This window comes from Haliotis cracherodii, unplaced genomic scaffold (genome assembly GCF_022045235.1).
Source record: "Haliotis cracherodii isolate W230 unplaced genomic scaffold, xgHalCrac1.p SCAF_1, whole genome shotgun sequence".
NCBI lineage: Eukaryota > Metazoa > Mollusca > Gastropoda > Lepetellida > Haliotidae > Haliotis > Haliotis cracherodii.
The window spans coordinates 79,176,785-79,203,425 of record NW_027266264.1 but is presented as its reverse complement, the minus strand read 5'-3'; the positions used below and the strand labels follow the sequence as shown (position 1 = coordinate 79,203,425).

The following is a 26,641-nucleotide window of genomic DNA, read 5'->3' as shown; positions in this document are numbered from 1 at the left end:
TATTGTACCTAATAAAGTCGATATATTTAATTTAATAGCTTAGATACAAATATGATATTTTGGAGCTCGGTAGTCACATGTAGTCGTTGTACAAAGGCATTGAAAACTGTTCATTGTCATGTCACATAAGGCCACACGGTTGGGCTGAACTCAGTATCTCCTGTGACCTCCCCGGGCAGCAATCACGACTCTGTATTACCTCGGCACTGACTGGATAATCGTACGGTCTCGACGGCGAGGGCAAGACGTTGATGTTGGCATATGAGGATAGTCTACCGTGACACGAGCTGTGTGCGGTTGAGAGTTTTCCTGTTGAAACGCTCATTTAGACGACGATAAACACGTTGTCTTTCAACTCGCCGGTGAAGAAGAAATCGTGATTCATCGCTAAACCACAGTCGTCTCCAGTTTCTCAAACTCCAAGGCTCAAATTCGTCGCTGTCGATAGATCTGTTGCAAAACAGGGACGATAACTGGTCTTCTGGGTCGGATTCCAGCCACGCGAAGATGATTCCAGACAGTTTGGTCCGATATCCTCCTCAAACCAGGGATGCGCCCTGCAGTCTCCGTAGCTGTGGCATTGCGATGGCGTAGGTGGAACAGTCGAATGTAGCGATCCCGTGCAGGGGTGGTAACTCTTGGTCGGCCGCTTCTCGGACGGTCTGCAGTGGAATTGAACTGTGTGTATCGATCCCAAAAGCGACAAATGATGCTGTGGTGGACGTTGAAGTGGCGTGCAACAGAAGACTGCGATTCCCCTTTTTGGATACGTACTATGGCGATGCTCCGATCAGCAGCGCTGAGTCTCGGCATTTTCAAACTTGAAAAATGTTGACAATTGAATGACAAATTATTGGCTTATGCTTGCTTTTTTATAGCCACTACCACGAGTTACGAATGTCATAACTTGCACGTGCTTTTTGCTTTACTGTTTTCATCTATGAAATTTTTGAACAAGTTAGAAAACAATGCCGTTTAAGACCGTGCAAATCGACAATGTCTGCCTTTTAACGCACCGTTAGTCGAATATCAGGCCACCAACATTTTCCAATTACAAATATCCTATTTATATACCGGATTTTTTGGTGTAGTCAGGTTAAATTAACAACATACTACCTGTGCGTTTCTTTTTTTGAAGAGTGTACATTGCACAAACAGTTCAATCACAATTTTATCAACAAGAAAGAGACGTGCATCATAATATTATCCTTTATACTAAAGAACTACGAGTGTGATCCTTTTGCATAAGCATTGTATTCTAAGACCTCTTAAGTTACTCGTGTGCTTAAAACCATGTGATTTAGGTATACAAACATTATGTATATCTGTGTCCAGATGTGTGGTGTTATTGAGTATTTGTTATCTGGAAATTTCCTCTGTAACAGATAGCGTTTGCACTCGCAAATCTTAAGGCACATAATCGTCACCAACATCGTAAAATGCAAAAGTTATTAGCAATTTCCTCTTTAATGTCTGACGTCCCACGTTGATGTTACAACGTCATGTCAAAATAAATGACGACATATGCGCCCGTGATAACAGAACCCTCAAAGTATCATGTGGGACAAATGATACACATTGATCAAACTTCCATTTCGCCAAACCGAATGGCACTGGAGTTTTGGGTCAGATTTTGGATTGAAAAGGTCCCAATCAACTACATTTTGCAATCAACTGGGTTGCAGTACAGATCCCTAAGCCGTTTACAGTGATAAACAATCAAATCAAATATGATGCCTTAGGACTAAATATCATTGTTATGATGGTTTGTTTATTTTACGAGGGTTGACGTATGTTTAGATTCATCGAATGATTCACTAAACAGCTTAAAAGATGTCCAGTAAAACGTTAATTGATGTAGGTTCATGTTGTGTGGTTTATTTTCCAGAGCAATTTGTATGCACTTTAACATACTTCAATTGACTGACATGCTGATTGACATGGCCATTACAAAATTAACCACTCACTAATGTCGGTAAGCTGAAAAAGTAGTTTCAATTAGGTTTTACTTTGAAACCATGACATTGCACCTATGCAGTCAATGAAGTCATCCTACACGATAATCAGGAAGAGGAAAGGTTTATTGGCTACTAACGATCCTTAATATATTGCCAGGAAATGGTCAACCAGTCTATGGTTCCTTATCAATAAGGATTTACAAGCACGTGCCAAAGACAAAACAGAATTCCGATGTAAAGTAGGCCACCGATTTCATCTCCTGCCTTGATACAGCAGCTGAATAGCCAGAAATCTACTTTAAATGAACAGGATATAGCCAATAGAACATAACCTCCCCGCCTTGCATTGAATCTCCAGTAGTAATATAAAAGTGTAATCGAGTGGAAAACCCGAATTTGGGTCCGTATTGAAAGATCAGAGAAAACAATGAAATCAAATGGGTGATCCCCTGCACAGGACGAGGGATAACCCAGAGGGTTGTCACTAAAATTGGAAAAGTATAGAATGAAGGAATGTGAAGTAGTTGTCTCCAGACTGTGAAAAAGTAGCCTCGACTCACACAATTAGCATGATCTGTGTGAATGATTAAGTTTAATCAAGCTGTTTACATATTTAACACGACCATGACAACATTACAATTGTATTCTAAAAGGAACTTGTCTCCGTATAAATTGTGAATGACTATATAAATCTCCAAGTAAATTATCAAGAGCAACTGTGACATCCGCGCTTCGTCACATATAACTATTGTATTGGTAGTGAACTTACAAGGAAAAACATAAATCAGGCAAGTGGCTATATGTACAAGTCGTCTCCATATTAATTCAGGAAATTATTTTGTTGGCGTATGTGACAATCAAGGTGTCTGAACCCTTTCATTCACATAAAAGGCGGCTAACGGGATCGGGTGGTCAGACTTGCTGACTTGGTTGATGCCAATTGCGTGGATCGATGCTTATGATATTAATCACAGGATTGTCTGGTCCAGACTCCATTATATACAGACCACCGTCATTTTGCTGGAATATTGTTGAGCGCAGCGTTAAACAACAAACCAACCAACCAACGTTTCATTCACAGCAAAGATGAATGCAACAAAAACGTTCTCGTTTTTTTAGTTGAATCAAGCCTAATTCCTTTAAGTTCGTAATAAGCATCTTGTCTTGTTGGTATGCATGTTTTAGCATGCATGAATCTATTACAAAGAATATAAGGCTTGATAAAGTTCAATTCAATAATTTTACTGGCCATTAAAATACGCGCTAATGCCTTTCAATTCTAAAACTGAGTTCAGGTACATGTATGATATACGTGTAAAAACGCCTCGTACACTCCAAATAAGAGGATGTAAGAGATGCGATTTGTTTTAGAGTATAGATATTCAATACTTTGGCACTATGTCACCGACGGTGTGAGGGCGAGTTGTATACATTTCCAACTGTGGGTATACGTCAAACAAACTGCGTTTGTGTAAAATAGGTTGAGATAGGTCTTTTATCGTAACAGTAGGGTCTGCGGTTAAGTGACAAATATATGTTTGTTTTATAACAATGAACACGATCGAGTAACTACACATCATCCCACATACACCCATAGTATAGTTGTATTGCAGTATCATTTAGTTGTTCAGTCAGCAATAGGGGTTGAGTCTGGACCAGGTTAAACAGTTGGTCGATAGCACGAACAACGATGAACGCCGCCATGATGGCGATGATACATTGTCGTAACATAACAGCTACACGATCACACTTCTCCGACAGTAACTTGTACAGGATCTGTTCGGCAAAGTATTCTTAGCATTGCCTCTGTAAATCTATCATATTCGTGGCGATAAAATCGCTTTCTGTCCAATACTCCTAGCACGACCGGTCCTGGTAAACTAGCAAGGATCGTCACTTCAATTTTAATATGATTGAAAATATGCTCAGATTTATTGTATAGATTCATGATTTGTTTATTTTTTTATTTTTTTATTTTTTTTTATGTATTTTTATTTTTTTTATTTTTGGGGGGGGTATATATGAAGTGAAGACTGAGCTCATAACTTGTTTTGTTCACATTACGATTTGTTCGATAAATGGACATATGCATGAACCTAACTGTACATGTATAGCACGCAGAGATTTTTTTATATCAGTTCAATATCAGTTAAATGTTGTCCTATGTGTTTATGTTATGGTTACTCTTGGTCTATCTTTATTATGCTTCAAAGTGAAATTGACCAATCAGAGAGCAGAACTACTAGCCCCATGGGAGCCCTATACCCGTATAAGATGGTTGTTACTAACCTAATATGAGACCGTATACCGTAGCAGCCATTTTGAATTTTCCAACATCCGCCTCACATATGTCACATGAAAATTCTGGTACAGAAATTCGTTATTCGATTTTGTTTTGTTTTGATATCATTACTTGTGATGTGCAGAGGCATGAAGTTTTAAAGAAACCACGTTCGTGGCTTTATTCATAAAAATAACAGAGAAAAAACCGGAGGCCACTGATTTACCAATAACAACGTCATAGAACATAAGGATGACGTCACATAGTAATAAAATAGACAGCAGCCCGTGGTTAGGGAAAAGCGGACTGCTACCAAGTTACAGTGGCCCGCAGAATTCTGATAACATTCGGGCTTTTTATTGTAATTCTATCCATTTTCGCTATAATTCTTGTTCCAACGTTCACATTAAGTGTCAGGTCTTTGAAAGGGCATTTAGAAGTTATTCACATAAGGAAGCGAATATATGGATGTCAACTTCTTTATCATGAGGAACACAACGTTTCGGAGTATATGCCTACTCCTTCATCAGGTGAATGAATGCCACTTGGGACTTATTGCTTTGATCTTTGTTGTGGCAAATTGCCCAGCTGGCTTCAATTTGCCCCTTGCTATGTTATTGCATTATAACACCTATCAGTGCTAATTCCCCCCACCCGCCATTTGCCCAGTGTCCATTTCCAATAACTTAGATATGATTACTTAAGTGTTAGCTTCCATTGTCTATTGCTTATCAGCGCCAATCATCTGTTGGCTTCCTTTGTTAGCGTGTACCCTTTGTTAGTTTTCTCCTTCTGTTATCTTATTAATTTTGTTGTCCTTACAAGTACATATATATGCTCTCTGCCTTATGGCATTCATTCACCTGATGAAGGAGTAAGCATACTCCGGAACGTTGTGTTCCTCAACATAAAGAAGTCGACATAAATATATTCTCTTCCTCACATTTAGTGTGTTCACATTAAAGTGTTGTATCGGAAACATATGTACTGGTCCTGCCATTTATACCGGTTAAAAGTGTCAATTTTCAATTTGACATAACGTGTGCGATAAAGATACCAAAGAATGTAAATATTTCGACCTAATATATTCGTTATGGTGTCTTCAGTTGCCGTATACGGAGACATATTATCACCCCTCGCCCAATATATGCTAACATAATATGACACCATAGCTAAAGACACCATAAATAATAGTATCTGTTTATCAGTAGACGTGGCATCACGAGACTGAAGGTGGCGAAGAATTAAATGACTTAAACATAATTACTCGAGATAACTAGTATTGATAGCCTTTACATGTCTAAAGCAAACTAGTCCTTGACGGAGTGTTTGTCCTCACTGTCGGGCCATAACGATCCCGTATTGACCAGATCAAAGTGGACACACACTATTCTGTAAAATCAATCAGGCATATATACATGTGCCTCAATGGGAGTAGGCGTATGCCCTTTTGGCAACATGTGTTCGCGTGCGAGAATAAATGTAACACATCTTGTTAACATATTCTTGATGTATCACTTCAATTTATTTCTTCGATCGAGATAAAACACGCATATGTCAAATTTGGCAATCAAAATGATACGTTCAATAAATTGTCAACATGCTCTGTATTACATACACTTCATGGCAAAACGACTGTACTCTTTTCCTGACATGTTACAGTGAAATGTAAGCCTATGAACATATTTACACCCATGTGTGTGTGTGTTTGATCACTGTCATGACTGTATTTGAATTATTCGTATTTATCGGCCACAACGTTCAATATGTATGTTGCATTGCTACTTAAGAACAATGATTTCCCTTCAGACATTTATATAAATTTAAAAAGTAAATCTCATTATCAGAGAAACAATACAATATTTGAAAGCATAAATATTCTCAAAATATAATATTCTATATAGCACAATACATTTTGCCCATACTATATGCCCTATCGCTTCTTATCCGATCGATGTAATTGTACATTAGATGTTCCCAACATCTTTTCGTACATGTATGACTCTTAATGGAACATAACTTTCATGTGGGCCTGGAACATATATAATTCGGTTAGACATTATACATTAAATAGCATGTGGCATGAATCAAAATGCTTTTGTATGAGGTTTGAGTGTCTCTGTAGAATTGAATCTTAATGGAACTTGTTTCAAAACCATATTTTCGTTCATAAATGACCTTTTCTACTCCTTGTCTTATTTCTTATTTCCCTGGTTTCGCCCCTGTGTACTAAATGGATGGACATCATGGCGTAATTGCTTGTAATATAGGGCGGCGCGGTGGACCCAGTCATTCCTGGTCATATCACGTACGTGGCTAATGTGTTACTGGAGAGTAAGATGATAAAACGGAGACAACAAAGGCATGCTAGTCACGGAACACGGGATCCAAGGGACCACCGTATTAGAACAGTAATGTAGATTTTCCGTGAAGTATTCACAAATCGTGTCAGCTCTCGCGAATGTAATTGCTTCTTCCGGCACACGTTTAATGCATTCATAGCTCAATAATTGGGTTTCCAGCATCCCTGTTTACATGGTTATTGTCCTTCTGTATGTATATTTATCATTTATGGTATATGGAGGCCTTTTCTAACACTTGAAACTGGATTAATACAACATTAAGCGATGGGTGGACAACTAGCTTCAGGGTGCGACCGTCAGACCAAGACTCCCTGTTCAACATGGGTACGACATTTGAAACCTGTTCTTTGGTTATATTTCTAGAATGTGATTGCACTTTGATGGTTCGGAGTGGAGACCATTGCACTTGTTATATCTAACTACCAAACACTTTTTAAACAAACACTTGCACGTTTCATTACCGTTTGATATGTCATCCTCAATTGTTCAAAGTATTATGTGTATCTGCATTTTGCTAAGTTAAATATTCGACATCCTTGTCCCGCTTCAATAGTTTAGTTTTGTGGTGTAGATGGCGACATCAGTTCCGAAAAAAAGCTATTGTGAGTCCAGGGTATTTATGATCAAAGCGAGTGAGTGATTTTCATGTCACGCATTCATATCACGGCGTGTCAGCTTGGTGTGCGGAGAAAGCCCGACGTAATGCAGGTCTTAGACATTTACAATTTTGGTGAAGCCATCGGAAACGTGACTGATGTTGAAAAACCTAGAAAGATAATCAGGTCAAACCTCTATTAATACTCTTGATCAGAGGTTTCTGGCACGCCTATGGGATGCAGCTCTGCACAGCGAATTGCGGCGCTTTAGACGACTTGACCCCCGTACCATCATTATTATACTAAACTTGAGATACAATACAATGAATTATCGAGGATGTAGATATGCTTACTCATATCAATAACGTAAAGACTGAAAGCATGAATACATTGGAGTGAGTGAGTGAGTATGGTTTTACGCCGCTTTTAGCAATATTCCAGCAATATCACGGCGGGGGACACCAGAAATGGGCTTCACACATTGTACCCATGTCGGGAATCGAACCCAGGTCTTCCGCGTGACGAGCGAACGCTTTAACCACAAGGCTACCCGACCGCCCCGAATACATTGAAAGACATATATAGCTATAGTTATATAATTCATGGCAATTGTTTGTTTCAGGTTCGTGGCGATAGTGTTTCCCATTAAGGCCCATATTGTGTGTACCCGGAAGAAGATCCTGTGCGTCATAGCCTTCATTTGGCCCGTGGCGATAGGCTGTGGACTGCCGACATTACTCTTCAACCAAGTCAAACCAGTAGCCCCGGGACTTTCATTGTGTCAGATCATCTTTCCAGGGAATAACTTCCAATTCTTTATTATTTTCAAATATCTTGAATCGGTGTTATTTTACTTTCTGCCAATGGTGATACAAATAGTTCTGTACGCTGTGATAGGTCGAAGGTTGTACGCAAGTACAGAGGAACTGAACACTCGATTCCAGATGCGTCCAGACGCACACTCGAAAACAGAGAGATCTGCTGACACAATAAAGGCACGTAAGGGCGTTGTGAAGATGCTGATAGCAAGTGTGCTTATTTATTTCATCAGCTACTCGCCTCAACAAATACACCTTTTATACAACACGTTCTCGAGAACTCCGTTTCCACAAAGTTGGCCATTCCTTGTTTTTGTTATGATCATAACCCACGTGAATTCAGCAGCTAACCCTGTGCTTTATAGCATATTTAGCCAGAACTTCCGCCGGAACTTCAAGCGATGTCTGTGTTTTATTTGCTATCGGATGGAGCGGAAGGCATACCGGAGGACAAGGTTTGATTCCTTCGACTCACGTGCTGTTTCCAGAAGAAACAGCACATCTCGCACCACTATGTCTAGAGTGTAGATTTCATGTGGCCCTGATTGTACATAACTGGAAATTGGAGGACACATCTTCAAGACAACACAATGAGATCTGATGGTGTATACTGTTGTTATTACAATCTATAAAGCACAACGATAAATAGGTCAGAGTGGTGGAGTTTACACCATTTGTCAGCAGGATAGTCAGAGTAATGAGTAAAGTTATATCATGAGAAATATGTTGATCTTGTTTGTTGAATGATTTCTTTTAAGTTCGGTTATATCATAAGAAATACTTTCATCTTTGAAGTCGGGTTGGTTCATGCTAACGAAATGGAATAAACTTATAATAATTACAGTGCAATATTCGGCCAATATCATAGTTGTTGTGTTATAGCTGATTCACAAGCACACTTCATGTACAACGTTAAAATGTGAATCTAAAGATTAACTTTAATGATGCATCTAAAAAGTCATTAATTTTGTTTTATTTGTCTAGTTATGAATGTGAAATTGTATATTTTTGTGCTTTTTTAGGCACCCGAATCGTAACTGACGCTCTTATGAAATATAGCCTTGTGTTATTACAAAATATTTTTTTCTGACATGTGCTTTTGCTTTGAGATGGGCAAATTTATAAAAGTATACAAAACTTTAAAACGTGTATTGTCCTGTATTATATAAATATCTGCTCGAATATTCTCGGCCGCAATATTATTTTTCTGGGAATGACAAACATTAACACACATCATGACTTAACAATATGTTCAAATTTGTACATATTAACTGTGATATAAACAACTTTTGGCATACGACATTATAAACATGTTTATATTGGGTAAATGTGTCAAAGTAGATGCCTCACATGTGCGACTTAATTGATAAATGCAGTGTTTGATAATAGTCATACAAACAGGATTACATTCCCATTGACGTCACTGATACCAATAGCCGCCAATGTGTCCGTCTGCATTAATTTTATTTCGTTTGACGTTCACGTTTTAACGATTCTACAGAAAAACGGTTTTCGGCGATGTTTTGTTATTTCAGCGACATTTCGTGTCAGAGCATTAGGCATATGCATATACGATAAGTTCCGAGTCTCGCATGGAAGCAATTGCGTAATAGTAGCATCGTATGTTATGGACATTACATGGTGTCATAGAGATATATCCACACAATTGAGCAACTTGTTTCGCTGTGACAGGTCAGTAAAATAAGCATAGATCTGTGACCTTCTGGAGACAGGACAAACATGGGGAAGGTGCAGTGATCAAGTGCTTTCCAGAAAAAGGGCTGAAAATTAAATGCCGTCCATTAAGATATAAGTACAACACAATGGTAGGATGCCTCTTCCAATGCCACCGTAAGGAAGTGGGATCACAGTTTAAGCGTGGCAGGGAGAGCCTTGAAGACCCCCGTCCGGAAAGGACTGTCACGCCAGCAACACCGGAAATGATCCCGACAATCCACTATATGAATATGACCGACGGACGAATGACTGAACATCATATTGCTAATTCCTTGGGGAAAATACATTCCATTATCACATTAAATTTGGCAATGAAGAAAATATCAGCTTGTTGTTCCAATGCTTCTGACCTCTGAGAAAAAAACATACCAGGCTTCACATGTCTCGTGACAATCTAGCTATGTTTGAAGCTGACCCAGAAAGGTTCTTTCTACGATTTGTGACTATAGATAAAATCGAGGTTCAACACTTCCGGCCTGACTCCAAACAACGACGAGAACAGAGGAAGCATTTGACATCATCATATCAGCTATAAAGGCTATGACATCCCACTTCTTGGTTGTCGAAGTTGTCATCATGACGGACTATCTTCCAAAAGGCAGACAAAAACGGAATATATTATGCTGCACTTTTGAGATGACGGGATGAAATTAGGACTAAGAGACGTTGGAAGCTGAGAAAAGGAAACGCTCTTTCATCAGGACAATGCGCCAGTGAATACATCCGTCACTGACATGGCTACAACCCACGAGTGTGGCTATGAACTCCTTCAGCACCCATCTTATTCTCTTGATCTGGTTTCATCAGACTTCCATCTATTCTCAAACATGAAGCAAGCACTAGCCGAAACCCATTTTGACTCGAATGATGAGGTCATAGCAGTTGGGGGGAACGTTTGGACCAACCAAGTGGACTTTTGCGAAACTGCGATAAAATCTCTACAAATCGTTGACAAAAGTGTATTAAAGTGGAAGAGGATTTTGTTGAAAAATAGGTCATTTAATGTCTTTTTCTGAAGACTTTCTATGCGAGGCTCAAAACTTATCAATCACCCTAGTAGATTACATAATGGTGTATAAATTTCGTGATTAGCATGAAATGCATCAAGGCTGCGTCTTGTTTTGGTGAGAATATACAGCAGATGCTTTTGGATATTAATTCGTCAGCATCATGAACCTGCCTATTATAGGCGTACAATGACACACAATTAGCCAAGTCATAGAGCCTGACCACCCGATCCATTTGTGAGTGAGTTTGATGTAACGACACTTTGAACAGTAATTTAGGTCAATCATGGCGTGGCAGCTTAATGTAGGAAAAAGCTTGAATGATGCATGACTAAGATGTTACCACTTTAATGAAACCCACGAACAAGACATGGTGCTGACATTTTTAGAAATTTTATCAGAGTGAACCATGGTTCGAACCCACGATAATTGGCTTTCTGGTACGCCTTCGGGATGCTTAGCGAACACAGCGGCGTAGACGAATGAGCCACCCAATTTCAACAAGGCATCCCCAAAAGTCAAAGTACCATTAACATATACTTTTAGAATCATTAGAGTGACTCCAAAGCATTTTACCAGCGAAATTAACTTGTGGTTTCAGTGCGTCTGTATAATTAGCATCCTCAAAACTTTCGGTTATTGCTCACAATTGCAATGTAACACTGTGTTGAGGGGAAGAGAATGAAATTAAAGTAAGTTGTTCAAATCATAATTGCAACACCATCATTCCGTATGTATGCAGGTTCGTATAAAATAATGAAGTGCGTATAAATGGCCGAATAAATTGTATAATTTCTATTATTCATCACTTGCTTACACAGACAAATTTTCCAATTCATTATTAGCCGGATCAGGAAGGATCTAATTCCAAATATGAAAGGTAGTAAGTCATTGGACTCTATACAGAATATATAAATGTTGATATTGGACAATTCCACTAATGAATTGACATGTGTCTCAATGACGCTAGGCCTACATATTATACATCCGCCTGGGGAATCATGAATAATCTTTTCAATCGATATTCAAAGACTGGGCGCCTTATGTAAGTTCTAGTTTTCGCTATTGGGTCTTATAATTAATACCTTACATCAGAGCAAGTAGGTCATTAGGCTGATTCAAATGTGTCTCGTGTCTCGGTGTTTCCCTGAATAAAATACTTACGCTGACAATTATCAACGTTAATTAACTGGTAATACATCCATGAAATGATTCAATGTTCCACAATGACACAATAGCACAAGTTCACCCGAGACCAAAATTCTAGCAAATGCACGGTCGAACATCTATTATCTAGTCCAGACATGCTTTGAAGTCTCATTGCATTGATAACGTCAGTTCTGGGGGTCTCGCCAGCCACAGCAACCCCAAAATGGACATTGTTATCACGTCCATGGGGATTCACACCGGTCATTATTTGCCATTCTGCCAATTAATGCCATAAACGTTTCCAACACCACATTCAGGCTGGTTTCTATTTATACCACACCTTTATTTTGAAAAGTAAGGCCTGGCGCAGAGCCGGGGGAAACCATGGCAATCTGAGTTTGTGTTATGACAGGAGTTTGTATAGTATGCGAACATACAACACTGGATCCTCGTTAGTCTGGCTGGTTGGTTGTGTAACGCCGCACTCAGCAATATTCCAGCTATATGACGGCGGTCTGTAAATAATTGAGTCTGCACCAGACAATCCAGTGACTGACACCATGAGCATCGATCCATGCAATCGGGATTGATGACATGCATCAACCAAGTCAGCAAAACTGACCTCCCGATCCCGTAAGTCGCCTCTTACGACAAGCATAGTCGCCTGTTACGCCAAGCATAGGTTGCTGAAGACCTATTCTATCCCGGATTTTCTCGGGTCCGTCTGGACCGACTTACCCGGACGATAGAAGCTACTACCAATATGTTTAAGGAAATATTTATCCGTCATGGGATCCGTTAATCTAAAAGATTATTTTATCAGTAAGCGTAAGACCCTCAAGGGTACACAGCGTTAGACGGGGCCACCTTTGTTTCATCCGAAAGGCGAGTGTCACGGATTGCAAAACGCGTGGCGAACGGGTTGCACACCCGTGTTCATCGCGTTGCACACTGGTGTCACACTATTAACGAATTGGTTCCACACGATGTGCGTAACGCGTTGCAACGGGAATGGATTTCTAGGTCTATGTACGGCTATGTATCCTAGTGGTTAAAAGGTCCCCTTGCCACGCGAAAGGCCTGGGTTCGATTGATAACATGATTACGATGTGTGATGCTCATTTCCTGTGGCCCCCGATGCAGGAATATAACTAAGAGCTCACTCAATCACTCACTCAATAATGATTAGGTCTTCAGCAACTGTGTTTGTCGTGAGAGGCGACTAACGGGATCGGGTGGTCAGGTTCGCTGACTTTGTTGGTGCATGTCAACGATCCCAATTTTGTGGATCGATGCTCATGATATCAATCACTTTATTGTCTGGTCCAGACTCGATTATTTACAGACCGCCGACATGTAGCTGGAATATTGCTGAGTACGGCGTTAAACAACAAACAAACAAAATTCATTATTGATTAAAATTTCAACAAGTTTGATTCCTTCTACCACGCTTGTCGTGAATAGTTGATTGCAAGAACCTGCAAGATTGATATAGTGGTGTAATATTTCGTCACTCCTTCACTCCTTATATTATCACGCACCATTTGACATAATCAATCTTTTGGAAATTTTAGCACTGAACTGTGTCTTCGCTCGCTAAAATACGTATTATTGCAACCTTTTGATAGCCGGCTTTGAAAGAGAACTACAAACGACATTCCCCCACAGCAATATTATGTGGAAAAAAGCTTTCCATAATCATAAGAATGAGTGAGTTGGATGTGTGAGACATCTGAGCGTATCCCGATCCACCGGTGGCACGCGTCACAAGCACATACAAAGGCACGTCAATTGTTCACCTGACAAAATGGTTTAAGTCAAATTAAGGAATTGCATCGGACACCACTTTTTGTCAAATTCGGAAATGTCTTCCACATGTTTACCATGAAACCTTTTGAAATCTTCACCCTGATCAAATAACTTTTGAGTCATCTGAAGCTCTTTGAAACCTTCGTGGAAGGTCGTTTTGACATCAAGACACCAAAGGCTGGAGCTGCTGGAATATTGCTCGACGGTAAAGGGAAAGTTAACTTTTGGAAAGTTGAAGTCATCCCTCTTGCCATACAGTCTTGTGAAGAGTGTTTTTGTCACCTTGAATCTTTATGCAGAGAGTTAAATATGAAACAGATGTGGCAGTTGCACGGGTCTCTTATATTTCTAGATCAGGTGGGTAAATCAGGGGGAAGTTATTGGCTACTTGACTGTTATTGAACGATATCATAGCATCGATGTACCTAAAGCTTACGTTAAACTTCTTGGACACATTTAATACCTTGTTTAGCCTTTGCCAATCCAAGCAGAAATTTCGATTCATATGCATAAAGAAACATATCAACGACAAGGGAGGAGGGGGGCACAATTGGTGCCGATGGAGAGCCTACTTATTCTTATATTTGTTCTTCCAAAATAGCACAAAGATGTTATCATTGAGGAAGTCTATCATTATACCTGTTTTCTCTGAAAACTTCAGATGACATTTGCTTTCATTTTTGACAAATTGTACCCCATCTCTACAAAAACTAAATATTAATTGTTATCTCTCATAATAATCAATACAAATGTAAAATGCTTGCCAGCTCTTTTTCTTACATATTTCATACATTTAAAACTTCCTTTAAGTCAATCTATCGCCACAATGAAGCGATGCCAGAGAGACTATTAGACTGAAAGTCAAGACAAGGTGTTACATATTTTCTAAAAAAACGTTAAAATGAGTAATTCTTATTCTAAGGTCGGGCGTTCGATGCCCGGCCGCATTATACCAATTAACAGACGTTAAAGGAATGTACTTGTTATTACCCTGCCTGGCGCTCGGCATTAAGTGGCTAAAACAGGACTGGTCGGCTCGGAGTGAGCATACTGTGTCTGAGTGGGGTATTCATGTTAAACTGCAGCATGTGAATTCAGTTTGCTAGCACTATAACATCGGCATTAGTCAGGACTAGTACAAGCAGCCACACACACACACACACACACACACACACACACACACACACGTACATGCACGTCACAATATAAGTGCAATAACTATAAAACGCGACGTCAAACTCCACATCACCCCCATCATGTTGGGACAAAGGACAAAAGTGAAAGTAGTACAGCAACGTTCTTTGAATAATGACGTCACCGAATTCAAGATGTCTAATACGTAAATGCGAATGTTTTGTCTCTTTACTAAATATATACGATACTTACATATAAATTATGTTTTCTTAGAGACGAACCCTTTATCTATAGATGGCCGGAGAACATTTTTAAGACAGTCCCTTTGTCGTGGGTTTCGCAATGTGATTGCAGTGTTGAGTTTGTCAGTTGGTCGTCCAAGTCCATATTTCGCCCGGTTATTTAATTTTCTGTTAGTTGTCAACACTATGTGTGTGCTCGTGGGTTTGACAAAAGAAGTGGAAGTGCCAAAATCAGAAATATTGTTCAATGCGGCGATTCGGCAAACGTGACTAAAATTAATCATTTTGTGAGAGCATGTCATTTATTGTTTAACAAAAACATTTAAAAAACAAATGAAGCCTGGCGATTGGTGGTTCGCATTAAATGTTGTCAACTAACCTAACCAATATGAAGCGAGATGGAGGTCTTTGTTCTTGTGGATACCAGTACACGCTACAAGTTTACGTTTCCATGTTCCCAATGTCCCCTATTCGGACACTGAAACCAAAATATCCGAAATCTCCCAAGCAAGTCTACAATACTTTTCGAAATCTAGATGTCTCCAGCGTCTCTGCAATACATTTATTTCAGGAATTCAATGTTTAATTTCATTAGCTCTGTATTCCTATATGGACTGAGGTCCCTGAATTTTATCATTACCTCTTTTCAGGAAGCGCCAGAACTTAATGTGCCACCGTGACAAGTATTATCTGATACAAATAGGCAACCCTTAAAGCAGTACTTAAGGACCGGTATCTAAGATATTTCGGTATACGGACTTAGTGTTCCTGGGAGCGGATCTTAATGTAAAAGGAATGGTAATGCAGCGATTGATCTAACCCTCGTTCATCTGAAGGAAAAGTACAGATAACTACATTTATTCAAGAAAATTGGTCTGTTTCATTCTCCTCGGCATCGTGCATGTCTATACATCGTCATTAAATCCCCCTGATGGGTTCCTGCACTTTGACATCTGGTGACAATTGGGTCACTCACCTATTTATCTCCGCCCTCCAATTCCAGCACAGTTATGAATGTGTCACTTGTTTATACCCCTTTCACATACACGGATTTTTCTTACGAGTCCTTACGGATCGCCAACTCGTAGTGAATCGCAAGCATCCGTAAATAACTCGCTGGCATCCGTGAATAACTCGTCACTACTCGCAACAACTCGCAGACACTCTTACGGATCCGTGGAAGGAGAGACAATTTTTTACATGTCAAAAATCATCTTACGATTGTCCACGTATTGATTTTTTCTAAAATAACTCGTAACAATCCGTAAGTGTCGTAAACCGTTCGCAACTACACGTAACCATACGTAAACTGCTCGCAAGAATCCGTAAATGACTCGTAACAATTTTTTTAACGATTTGTTACGATTAGTTTAGGATTTGTTTACGGATTATTTACGGATTATACGAGTGCTTACGTGTTGTTTACGAATTCATTCGGGTCGTTTTACAATGGCTTTGCGGATTGTTACGAGTTATTGCGAGCACTTTACTTGTAGTTGCGAACGGTTTACGAATAGATACGTATACTTTACGTAGTCTAACGTATTGTTTATGATTTGGGAAAAGGTATAAAAGCTGCATAATCGAACACTTCTTTTTCAGTTGTTATTAAGAAGTCATAAAAGTCACATTTCTGCATATCTACTCTACAATATCTACAAGCATGGCTTCAAAGAAGAAGGTAGTCAACAAGAAGTCTCCTGCTCTTCGAAAATCTCCGCGGAAGAAGAGGACACGCTCGCCTTCCCCTGAAGCACCACCGAAGCTAGACCCTGTTGATGTAGAAGACACTGAAGACACTGAAATTGTCTCTCTGGATGTCAGTCATCGAATGATGATACATTGAGATTTGCAGGACTTATATATTTTTTTACAAAAAATTGTAAGGACTCGTAAATACTCGTAAGTAACTCGTAACTATTCGTAACAACACGTAAACAGGTCGTAACTTAAACGTAAAAGCTTCGATGAATAGTAACATTCCGTAATATACTCGTAACAATCCGTAAAAAGCTCGTAAAATGCCCGTAAGTTGCTTGTAGTTATCCGTGACAACTCGTAACAAATCGTGGAATTTTGCCGTAAATACATCATAATAACTCGTAATAAACCGTAAATAGGTCGTAATAACTCGTAACAGCTCTTAAATCGGTCGTAAAAGTGGCCAAATCGGGGAGGGGGGGTAGAAAACAGTTTATTTGAATCATGAAAATACAAGTTGGGGACAAGTGATATTTGGTCTGTTTAAGAATGTGTCACATCAGTCATTATAGCGAACACTCATTTTTATGTAAGGTAACAAAAGATGATTATTTCCTACAGCTTTGAAGAAAAACAATAAAATGTTATGAGAAAAACTGAATTATCCTCTGTCAGTGTCATACGTAAGATTAATACGCACTGTCACGATAGCAGTGCTATCGGATCACTCGAAAGGATATCGGATGTGTTAACTCTGTTAATCTTTATCATGTAAAGGGCTTGCAAAACCTTCCGACACACAATGCAGCCATTGATTCCCGTCAACTGTACGTCTTTTCCAAAGAAGAATCTCGACTGAAAGTATCATATGTTTTCATGCTCACCATGTGATCACGCCTCCACACAGCAAGAGAAAGGCAATGGATGAATTTGGCGTAATCGTGGTCGAGGCTCCCTATCATGGCTTTCGCCCCACATCATCAACTCCATCATTTAAAACATCTACATGTACATATGTCTTATGTTTGTTTGTTGTTTAACGCCGCACTCAACAATAGTCCATCTATGTGACGGCGGTCTGTAAGTAATCGAGTTTTGACCAGACAATCCAGTGATTGACATCATGAATAATCGATCCAGGTAATTGGTTTGTTTGTTTGTTGTTTAAAGGCGTACTAAGCAATATTCCCGCTATATGACGTCCGCCTGAAAATAATCGAGTCTGGACCAGATAATCCAGTGATTGACATCGTTAGCTTCGATCCACGCAATCGGGATTGATGACATGCACCAACCAAGTCAGCGAGCCTGACCACCCAATCCTGTTAGTCACCTCTAAGGACAAGCATAATTGCCTTTTACGACAAGCATGAGTTGCTGAAGACATATTCTACCCCGGATCTTCACGGGTCGGCACGCAATTGGGATACGATGACATGCAACAACCAAGTCAGCTAGCCTGACCACCTGATTCCGTTAGTCACCTCTAACGACAAGCATAGTCGCCTTTTACGACAAGCATTAGTTGCTGAAGACCTATTCAACCCCGCATCTTCACGGGTCTTTGGCATGTGCTGTCAGTCAAAGTATCGGATGTTTCCAATAACAAGTACATATGTTTGGGGTGAAACAAGTGAAAATTACTAATTCAAACTAACATATTAGTTTCAATAAAATCGATAAATGCTATATCGTGTGACTGGATTTTTGGTCAATCACTTGATTGTCTGGTATGTTTACACGCCGCCGTCGCATGGCAGGAGTACTGCTGTGCGGTGTCCGGCAACACACGCCTACGTTATTATGCAAATTGTGTGAGTGGCGGGTGCGGATAGGGCAGAACTTTGCTTACCCTTTTCGCGAACACCCAGTGTCACCATTAATTTTCATCGATCCAGTCATATAATTTCTCCCTAACCCTTTTCGCTCAATGGAATCTGTTTCGTCGTATAACCGACACTGGTTATTCTCATACAATATATCTTATCATTTACAGAACAATGTATAGGTGTTACATGTATTATAGTTTTAAGTGATATTTTCTTAGAAGTTGTGGGTAAAGACGTCGTACCTATAATTCCAGGCTATGCAAAATTTGAGATATAAGCTAAAAGGGGTAATTGTTAGTTAAATGAACTTTTCCGATAATTTTCTCAGCGATAACGTAGTGAGTGAGTGAGTTTGATTTTACGCCGCCTTTAGCAATTTCCAGCAATATCACGACGGGGAACACCAGAAATGTGCTTCACACGTAGTACCCATGTCGGGAATCGAACCCAGGTCTTCAACGTGACGATCGAACGCTTTAACCACTAGGCTACCCGACCGCCCCAACGGCGATAATGTATAAGTATTGACCCATGGTTCAGCTTCTTTGACTATAGTTACCAAGAATCAAATGATGTTCACCAAAAATGTATTTGACTCCTAACGAACGTATCTTAATTTCAAGATCCCTGCTCTTTATTTTCATCGGATCTGTAGACGACTACAATCTGCATTTTCCACCAACTTAAACTGAAACGTTCAGATAAATGGCATAATATGCCTTAACATAATATGATTTTAACACTGATTAACCCAGGTGCAGTCGGGTAAAGAAGTGGTTAAACTGTTTACATCGGATGCGAATTGGATTACAGGATAATCAATGATGACATAGCCGTAAACATGGATGTGACTATGATTCATATGAACTAAAGACGAATCTAATCCATTATACGTTTCTGTTCTGTCGGTTCAATAACATATGTTTACATCATGATAAAGATTATGAAAAATCACACCTAATTCTGATAAATTACTTACATCTAGAACATAATTTTCAGAGTGATGAGATTTGGCAATATGAGAGCATCGACTATTGCAGTTTTATGACAGTAGACATGAACACGACAGTCAGCGTAACAAAGGGGGACGCTCGATATTGGTTTTTGCCAGACAAATGGCGACGATGCATTAACCCCAGCTTCAAGGAGCCCATGCTACGTTGGTAGTGCACGTAATCCTACCGAGAGTTCTTAGAGGCAAGTAGACCGGGGTAATCCGGCATTACTTCATTTCATTACGTGAACGTTCGCTATATCCGGCAGCTGGGCTATAAACCTGACAGAGAGATCTAAAATTCCTCATTTCCAACGACAGATCCAGGGGTGTGCAAACATCATTAGCTAGTTTCTGCCCAACCATGGGTAAAAAAACACGAGGCGCTGATTCCCACAATCATGATGCTACATCCATTTAGGTTATTGATAGGGAATATTGCTTAGCATTGAACATTTGTCGGGCGGTCTTCTCAGGCCTCGCTCGTAAATTGAAAATACCAATATTTCCGCCAGCGTTTATGTGTCGTCATAAATCAGGGAGCGGGTAGGTGGCGGTCAGACATGTACACGAAGAATATTCCCATCAAGACGAAATAAAATTGTTTTCGAAAAAACTAGTTTCTCAATGTTCTTTGTTTAGTCTGGGAAGGAAGCTTTTTTTTAAGTGATCTGTTATTTGGCACATAAAATGGAAGAGATAGTGCAGGCACTGTAATCATTGAGATTGCTTTCAATTAATAGCTTCATGATCTTATGCCCTTGTTTGATGGTATACATGGTCCCATATACAAATTTTGCAATGAAATGACAGAGTAGGGTTTTACAGTTCGCTTATCAAAAGTACAAAGATTCCACGGCATGGGATACCAACAGTGGGTTATGTTGTACATTTGTTAATTGAATTCGCATTTTGGATGTCAGGGAACTTACCGTAACAAGGACATCCTACCGCTTAAAACATGTTTGAAAATATTTTCCTGCAAAGCTGAATATTACATATAAATATATCATAATTAATAACACCCAGGCGAAATAATTGATCATTCACAAAACCAACGTGACGTGCGGTGTTTCCACTCTTGCAAAGTAAAGGTACATCTTTAATGATATGCCCACGCGTTGTCTCTTGCTCAGCATTAATTGTCGTCAATTTCTTGAAGGTCTAACTTAAGTAAGAACGACACATGACGCTGTCCATATACATCTTAAGAACCTGGTTCCGGATCAACGAAACATCTTACAAACTACAAGTACATCACTTGAAGCTACCAATGTCACATGGACACACACGCAAATGTATCGTACAAACGGCAAAGTAATAGTGACACACCAACATCACATCAGTGTTTTTTGTAAAAGTTTATCGACCGCGCTAGTTCTAAATATGTGTTCTCGACATAATTTGAGTGGAATGTCGTTACTTGTAGCTCCAAAACATCATTATTTGTCCGTTTCGCCCTCTAACATAAGTGCATATGTGCATAATTCAGTAAGCTTTTTACGCCTCTTTCAGCTGTTAAAGTTAATTCCGGTACACATATTGTTGGATTGGATTCAACATAACACGCTTAAATGACAAACAGAAACTTCTTGATGGCCTTTGAGATACATCAATCAATTTCCCGCTCCAGTTTCAAGGACACACAAGTTTTGACATGCGATATTTCCATTGGCATATTTTAATGATGGAAGTAAATAATTAGCGAGGGAAATTAACACCTGTATTATGTACGGATGTAATTATCATGTATTATATCTTATCTACTTCAGAAGCGTGTTAGTATTGTGTAGAAATAGTATATAAAGATGCTGGACGTCTGAATTTAGTTACATACAATATACCATGTGGATATACGAGCTGTGATACTGTTTCATTATTGACTCAATCAACAATGCGTATTGCATTAATATGTGCGATGTAAAGGTCCATACATCAGATGTGTTGGTTATTTCCCAGTGGGTCAGCATAATGTCTCAATATGTCCATATTAGTATTCCCTCTGTATTTATAACCACACATTGTTCAATACATGGCTGATTAACTGTGTTAATGTCCGCAGAAGCACTACTTGTATTGTCAGGTACTATATTCTCCACAATGCTATATGTTATAAAGCCGACACGCAAGCCTTTATACTGTACGTCCCGTGTACTGTATGTACACGTTAATGTCTGAAAGTGGTATCCTTTGCATCGTTAATCTGACTGACATCGACTGGTCTGAGACGTCTCGTGTTTTATGTGTGGTGGTTAAGTGCTCTTTGCACATCAGAGATAGAACAAGTACTCTATTTGTTTGGGTGTGATTAGTGACTGTCCCTGACTGATTGATGGTCACTTTAATTCATACCAATCACACGTGAATCAGAGGGTTCGTGATCTGCTCCACGGAGTCAACTTAACATTCCGATACTCCATCAGTCAGTGAGGCGGGTTTAACGTCACTTTGAACACTATTCCAATTCAATGACTTAATATGTACGACTAAGAGTGAGTAAGCGAGAATGGTTTTACGCCGCTCTTTGTAATAGTCCAGCAATGTTAGGACGGAGGACACATGTAATGGTCTTCACACAGTCTACCCATGTGGAGGAATCGAACCTGTGTCTTTGGCGTGACGGGCGATCATTCTAAATGAATAAACGACAACATACTCACTTACCTTCGATGAATATACGGAGTGAGAAGTCAGTTTCACCTTTGGGTTAATACAATCTCAGTCAGAATGTTGTTACTCACACTGCTAGTTTTTAAAGCATTCGCTTGTCACGCCGAAGGCCCGGGTTCGATTTTCCAAATAGGTTCAATGTGTGAACCCAATTTCTGGTATTGCTACAAAATTCATGAACGGGATTTACTTTGGACTGCCAATTTAGTATCTTTAACCAAACGTCGAAAGGTTGTCAGTTAACTAATTATGTTCGTGCATGGCGGTGTTAGCAACAACGAATTTGTTGGAATAGATATATTTCAATGGTTATGAAAAGCAACCAATTCGACTCTTTTTATGCGGTTGAGAAATGGCTTATACCTACAAAAATAACTAATTACGATGCGTCTCCAAGCTGACTGCACGCACGTGTTGTATATGCTTCTTAGATAGAAAAATAACACGTAGTGCGTAAAACACAACAATGGCAGTAAGGTGCAAATATTAGGGGGCAGAATATTGACGTCAGTATTGTCACATGGATATCATATTCTTTGTGTCGTAATGAAGAAAGTAATTTATCAGTGTCATACAGAAGGAATATCTTGTGATTGCTGAATGACTTTTCATGGCCAAATAGGCACATTTCCGTAACTACCTGTATTAACCTGTCACAGTGTTAACAAGCCTGAGGGAATCTGTACTTTACTGAGAAAGTGTTATCCCATATATAACATCTTTTTTAGATTTGACCACTTTCTGGTAATGTTTGTTCACAGCCTGACGGAGTCCAGACAGAAAAGTCGGTATTACACCTTTGCTGACATGAGCCCACTAACTGACGTTTGATCCGACTGGGTCTATCGTTGCCCAACGCCGTTGACTTGCTCCTGTTGTCAAACAAACCGGTAAGGTATTGCTGAAATGTCGCTGATCATGACTGCGGCATAAAACATCATTTACCCACTCACTGTGTAAATGTTATTAAAATGTGCCCAAAAGAAAGCATTGATTTTATAAAACACCCGTCAGCAATAAAGTTTGGTTTGAAGTTTTTACATTATTTTACATGTTCAGACACTTCATGTCCAATATTGACATCAGGCCATTACGACTAGAACTAGAAGGATCCTCATGTAGTGTTGTGCTGATGTATATTCGAATGCTGTCACATTAGATGCTATGTGTGACTTGTTACTTGTCCAATTCGTTTGACATTGACTTACCATTATCGTTAAACATATTAAATATTTGATTGTACATCAAGGTAATATTTAAATTTGACAAAACGACATTGTCACAATTGCAGACATTTCGCTTTGCAGAAGTGGTCCAAATTAATGTATGTCATGTGGCTGAAACCTTCTGATACGTTTTATCATTCCTAATATAAGTCAGTAACATGCAGTCACTGGATACCAAATGTGTCAGTTACGTCATTGTGCTGACATTCTGAGTGCTCTCCAGCATGTTTCACCAACATTTGTCTGTTGTCCGATCCATTGTAAATTATTTATTGGGCGCTGTGATACCGGAGATTTTAGTGCAAACTAACGTTTAAAGACTCATGTATCTGATTTTTGCTTTTAACTTTAAATTATTATTTACAACCTTATCATTTACCCTTGACATTAATATTATTATTGAATATATTGTATGACATCTGGAGTAATAATATTAATACGTCTTTCCTTCAAATGTTTACCAATCCGGATTCACATATTTTGTGAAAGAAATGTGTTTAAAACAAAACGGGGATATTTCTCTTTGCGGCGCTACATAACATTGCCAAACACTCAGTCATTAATCTGACAACTATCTTGAGATTGGGGCCAAATTTTAGTTAAAATAATCGATTCTAAAAGTTGGGATACAGTATATACGATTACCAATACTAAGTATGAAAAGAATACTCAATTGTTTCCTCACAAGACGATCACGAAGATTAAATGTAAAATATATATTGAGAAAGGCATACAAAGTTTCTTTTCGTTTCGATTTTCGTTTTCAGACTAACATCTTTTCCTTATTCCTGACACTTGTGCAATTGGTAACCCACTGGGAGTGAATTATATGACATTCATAACATGTAAATCAACCAGCAATTTATCTATTTTATCCCCAAGTAAATGAAGACTATTTTACGAGACGGCTAGGTTTCGGATAACACGCACGCACAAAAACGATGGATGATCTCTATGTCCAGAAGGCCAAAAGATTCTTCTAAAGGTTATATCGATTTTAACATTAATACTCCCCTGTGAACTTTCTGTGATGAAGTGATTCAGTCCGTGTATTACGTAAAGGTGATTTAGTGTTTAAAAAATGACGTCACATTTTTGTCATTCTTCATTAAGGCTTGAAATTGTATGCATTTTATTTCCCAGTAGTATAATGGCCTGCATATAAGTAAGGATATTTATGCTTCAGTTTATTGGCTTGAAACTGTCAAGGAAAGAAGACCCTGTAGAATCTACCGTTACAATGGTGTAATATTTCAACGCTGACTTCAAATTCTTCGAAAGTCAACAATTACAAAAACTAAAGGACAAAATATATTGGCAATGAGGTCTTACAACTTTAGAACATTGGACACTGTTGCATTGTGTGTCAGTTGAATACAAAACCATTTACTATTCATGTGCAGGATATTTGTATGCAGTACAAGACAAAGAATATTGAACTCAAAGTCGTTTGGGGGGACATAACAGAAGCATGATCAGATTGCTCAGACATGCTTCAAGTTTTCATATTAATTTGTGCCATTTATCCCACAAACGTTCAATTAATAAAACAATTATTATCAATAATGCCAAAAGCGTTTTACTGAATAATAGCAAGTTTGTAAGATGTTTATTCATACGTGGATCTCTAAAATTATTTTCATCATCGGCTAGATGGAGGGACGCGAATAAGGTGCAGACACGGATCAGGTGCAGTCGCCTAACGTGTCATAATGGACTGTGCAGAATACGTACACGGGAGGACCAGTCGTTTAAAGCGCTGCTAGTACCAGTGCAACCTTGCGCCATTCTGCATGCCAGAAGTCTATTATCGTGGGTACCATTCAAGTGCTGGTGAGTTTTTACCAAAGTGATAAACGTCAAAGACCCGCAACTTTACGGCGTGATGTGACTGTAATACTAAAGCGGGGTTAAACCAAACACTCACTCAATTTACAGAATTGTGTCCCTTACATGTATGAAAATCCCATTATCATTGGTTTCCAAATTATTACCATTTTTCAAAAACCTTTATTTATACAATATCAATGCACGAGGCTGCAACCCAACAACCAATTGTTTTAAACGCATCATATACCACACAAAAATTATATTGAATTGTTAGTGACTCTGGGTCACTGTTTTTGAACATTTCTAATTATCCTAAGGAGTTACTGAAGTGTTCATGTAGTTTGAGGCACACAGCAATATTCCAGCTATATGGTGGTCTGTAAATAATCGGGTCTGGACCAGACAATCCAGTGATTGGCATCATGATCATCGATCCACGCAATTGGGATATCATGACATGCTTCAACCAAGTCGGCGAGCCTGACCACCCGATCCCGTTAGTCGCTTCTTACGACAAGCACAGTCTCCATTTACGACAAGCATGGGTTGCTGAAGACCTATTCTACTCCGTATCTTCACGGGTGCTCATTTGGTGAAGCACGATTCAGTAAGCATATCTAAAATTGAAAAACGACATAAAATCGATCATACGTGTATACATCTGCTATCTACATGTACATGTTGTTCTGGTGTCACTGTTTGCCACTATTATCCACTATTTCTCATCTCCACAGGTTGCCTAGCAACATATGTGAGTGAGTGAGTTTGGATTCACCCCGCTTTTAGCATTATTCTAACAATATCGGCGCGGTACACCAGAAATGGGCTTCACAGATTCGTACCCATGTCGGGAAACAAACACGAATTTTTGGCGTGACGAGCGAATGCTTCAACCACAAGGCTACCCGACCGCCCTTCCTCCATATATGCATGTACCTACAGTATGCCAATGAAATGTCGTAAGCGTAACTTATGAACAAGATGATATCCCAACGACTGGAGCCGGAAGTGATATGACGGCGGTCTGTAAAATGCCTCGAACAGACAATCCAGTGATTGACATGAACATCTTTCTATGGAACATGGAATACGATGACATACATAAACCAAGTAAGCGAACATGACCACCTGACCCAAGTAATCGCCTCTTACGACAAGCATGGTGCTGCTGAAGATCCATTCCTACCCGGATGGACCCGCTTCGACCAGCAATGGGGTGTTGGGCACACATTCTGTCTGAAATTCCCTTGTATGTAGAATGTAAATATGAGCGACGCAACTCTTTCCTTTATCCTTG

At 39.3% G+C, this 26,641-nt stretch overlaps 1 protein-coding gene across 2 annotated transcripts in view; it reads left to right on the top strand.

Annotated features, from left to right (window-relative positions):
- Positions 1 to 8,921, top strand: part of LOC139469316 (neuropeptide receptor 15-like) — an 83,029-nt gene extending 74,108 nt beyond the window's left edge. For both annotated transcript variants that reach the window (XM_071251463.1, XM_071251456.1), the window contains exon 2: positions 7,821 to 8,921. In XM_071251463.1, coding sequence (XP_071107564.1) covers positions 7,821 to 8,544 — 724 coding nt within the window. In that variant the 3' untranslated portion in view covers positions 8,545 to 8,921. The remainder of the gene's footprint in view (positions 1 to 7,820) is intronic.
- Positions 8,922 to 26,641: the final 17,720 nt, after the last annotated feature.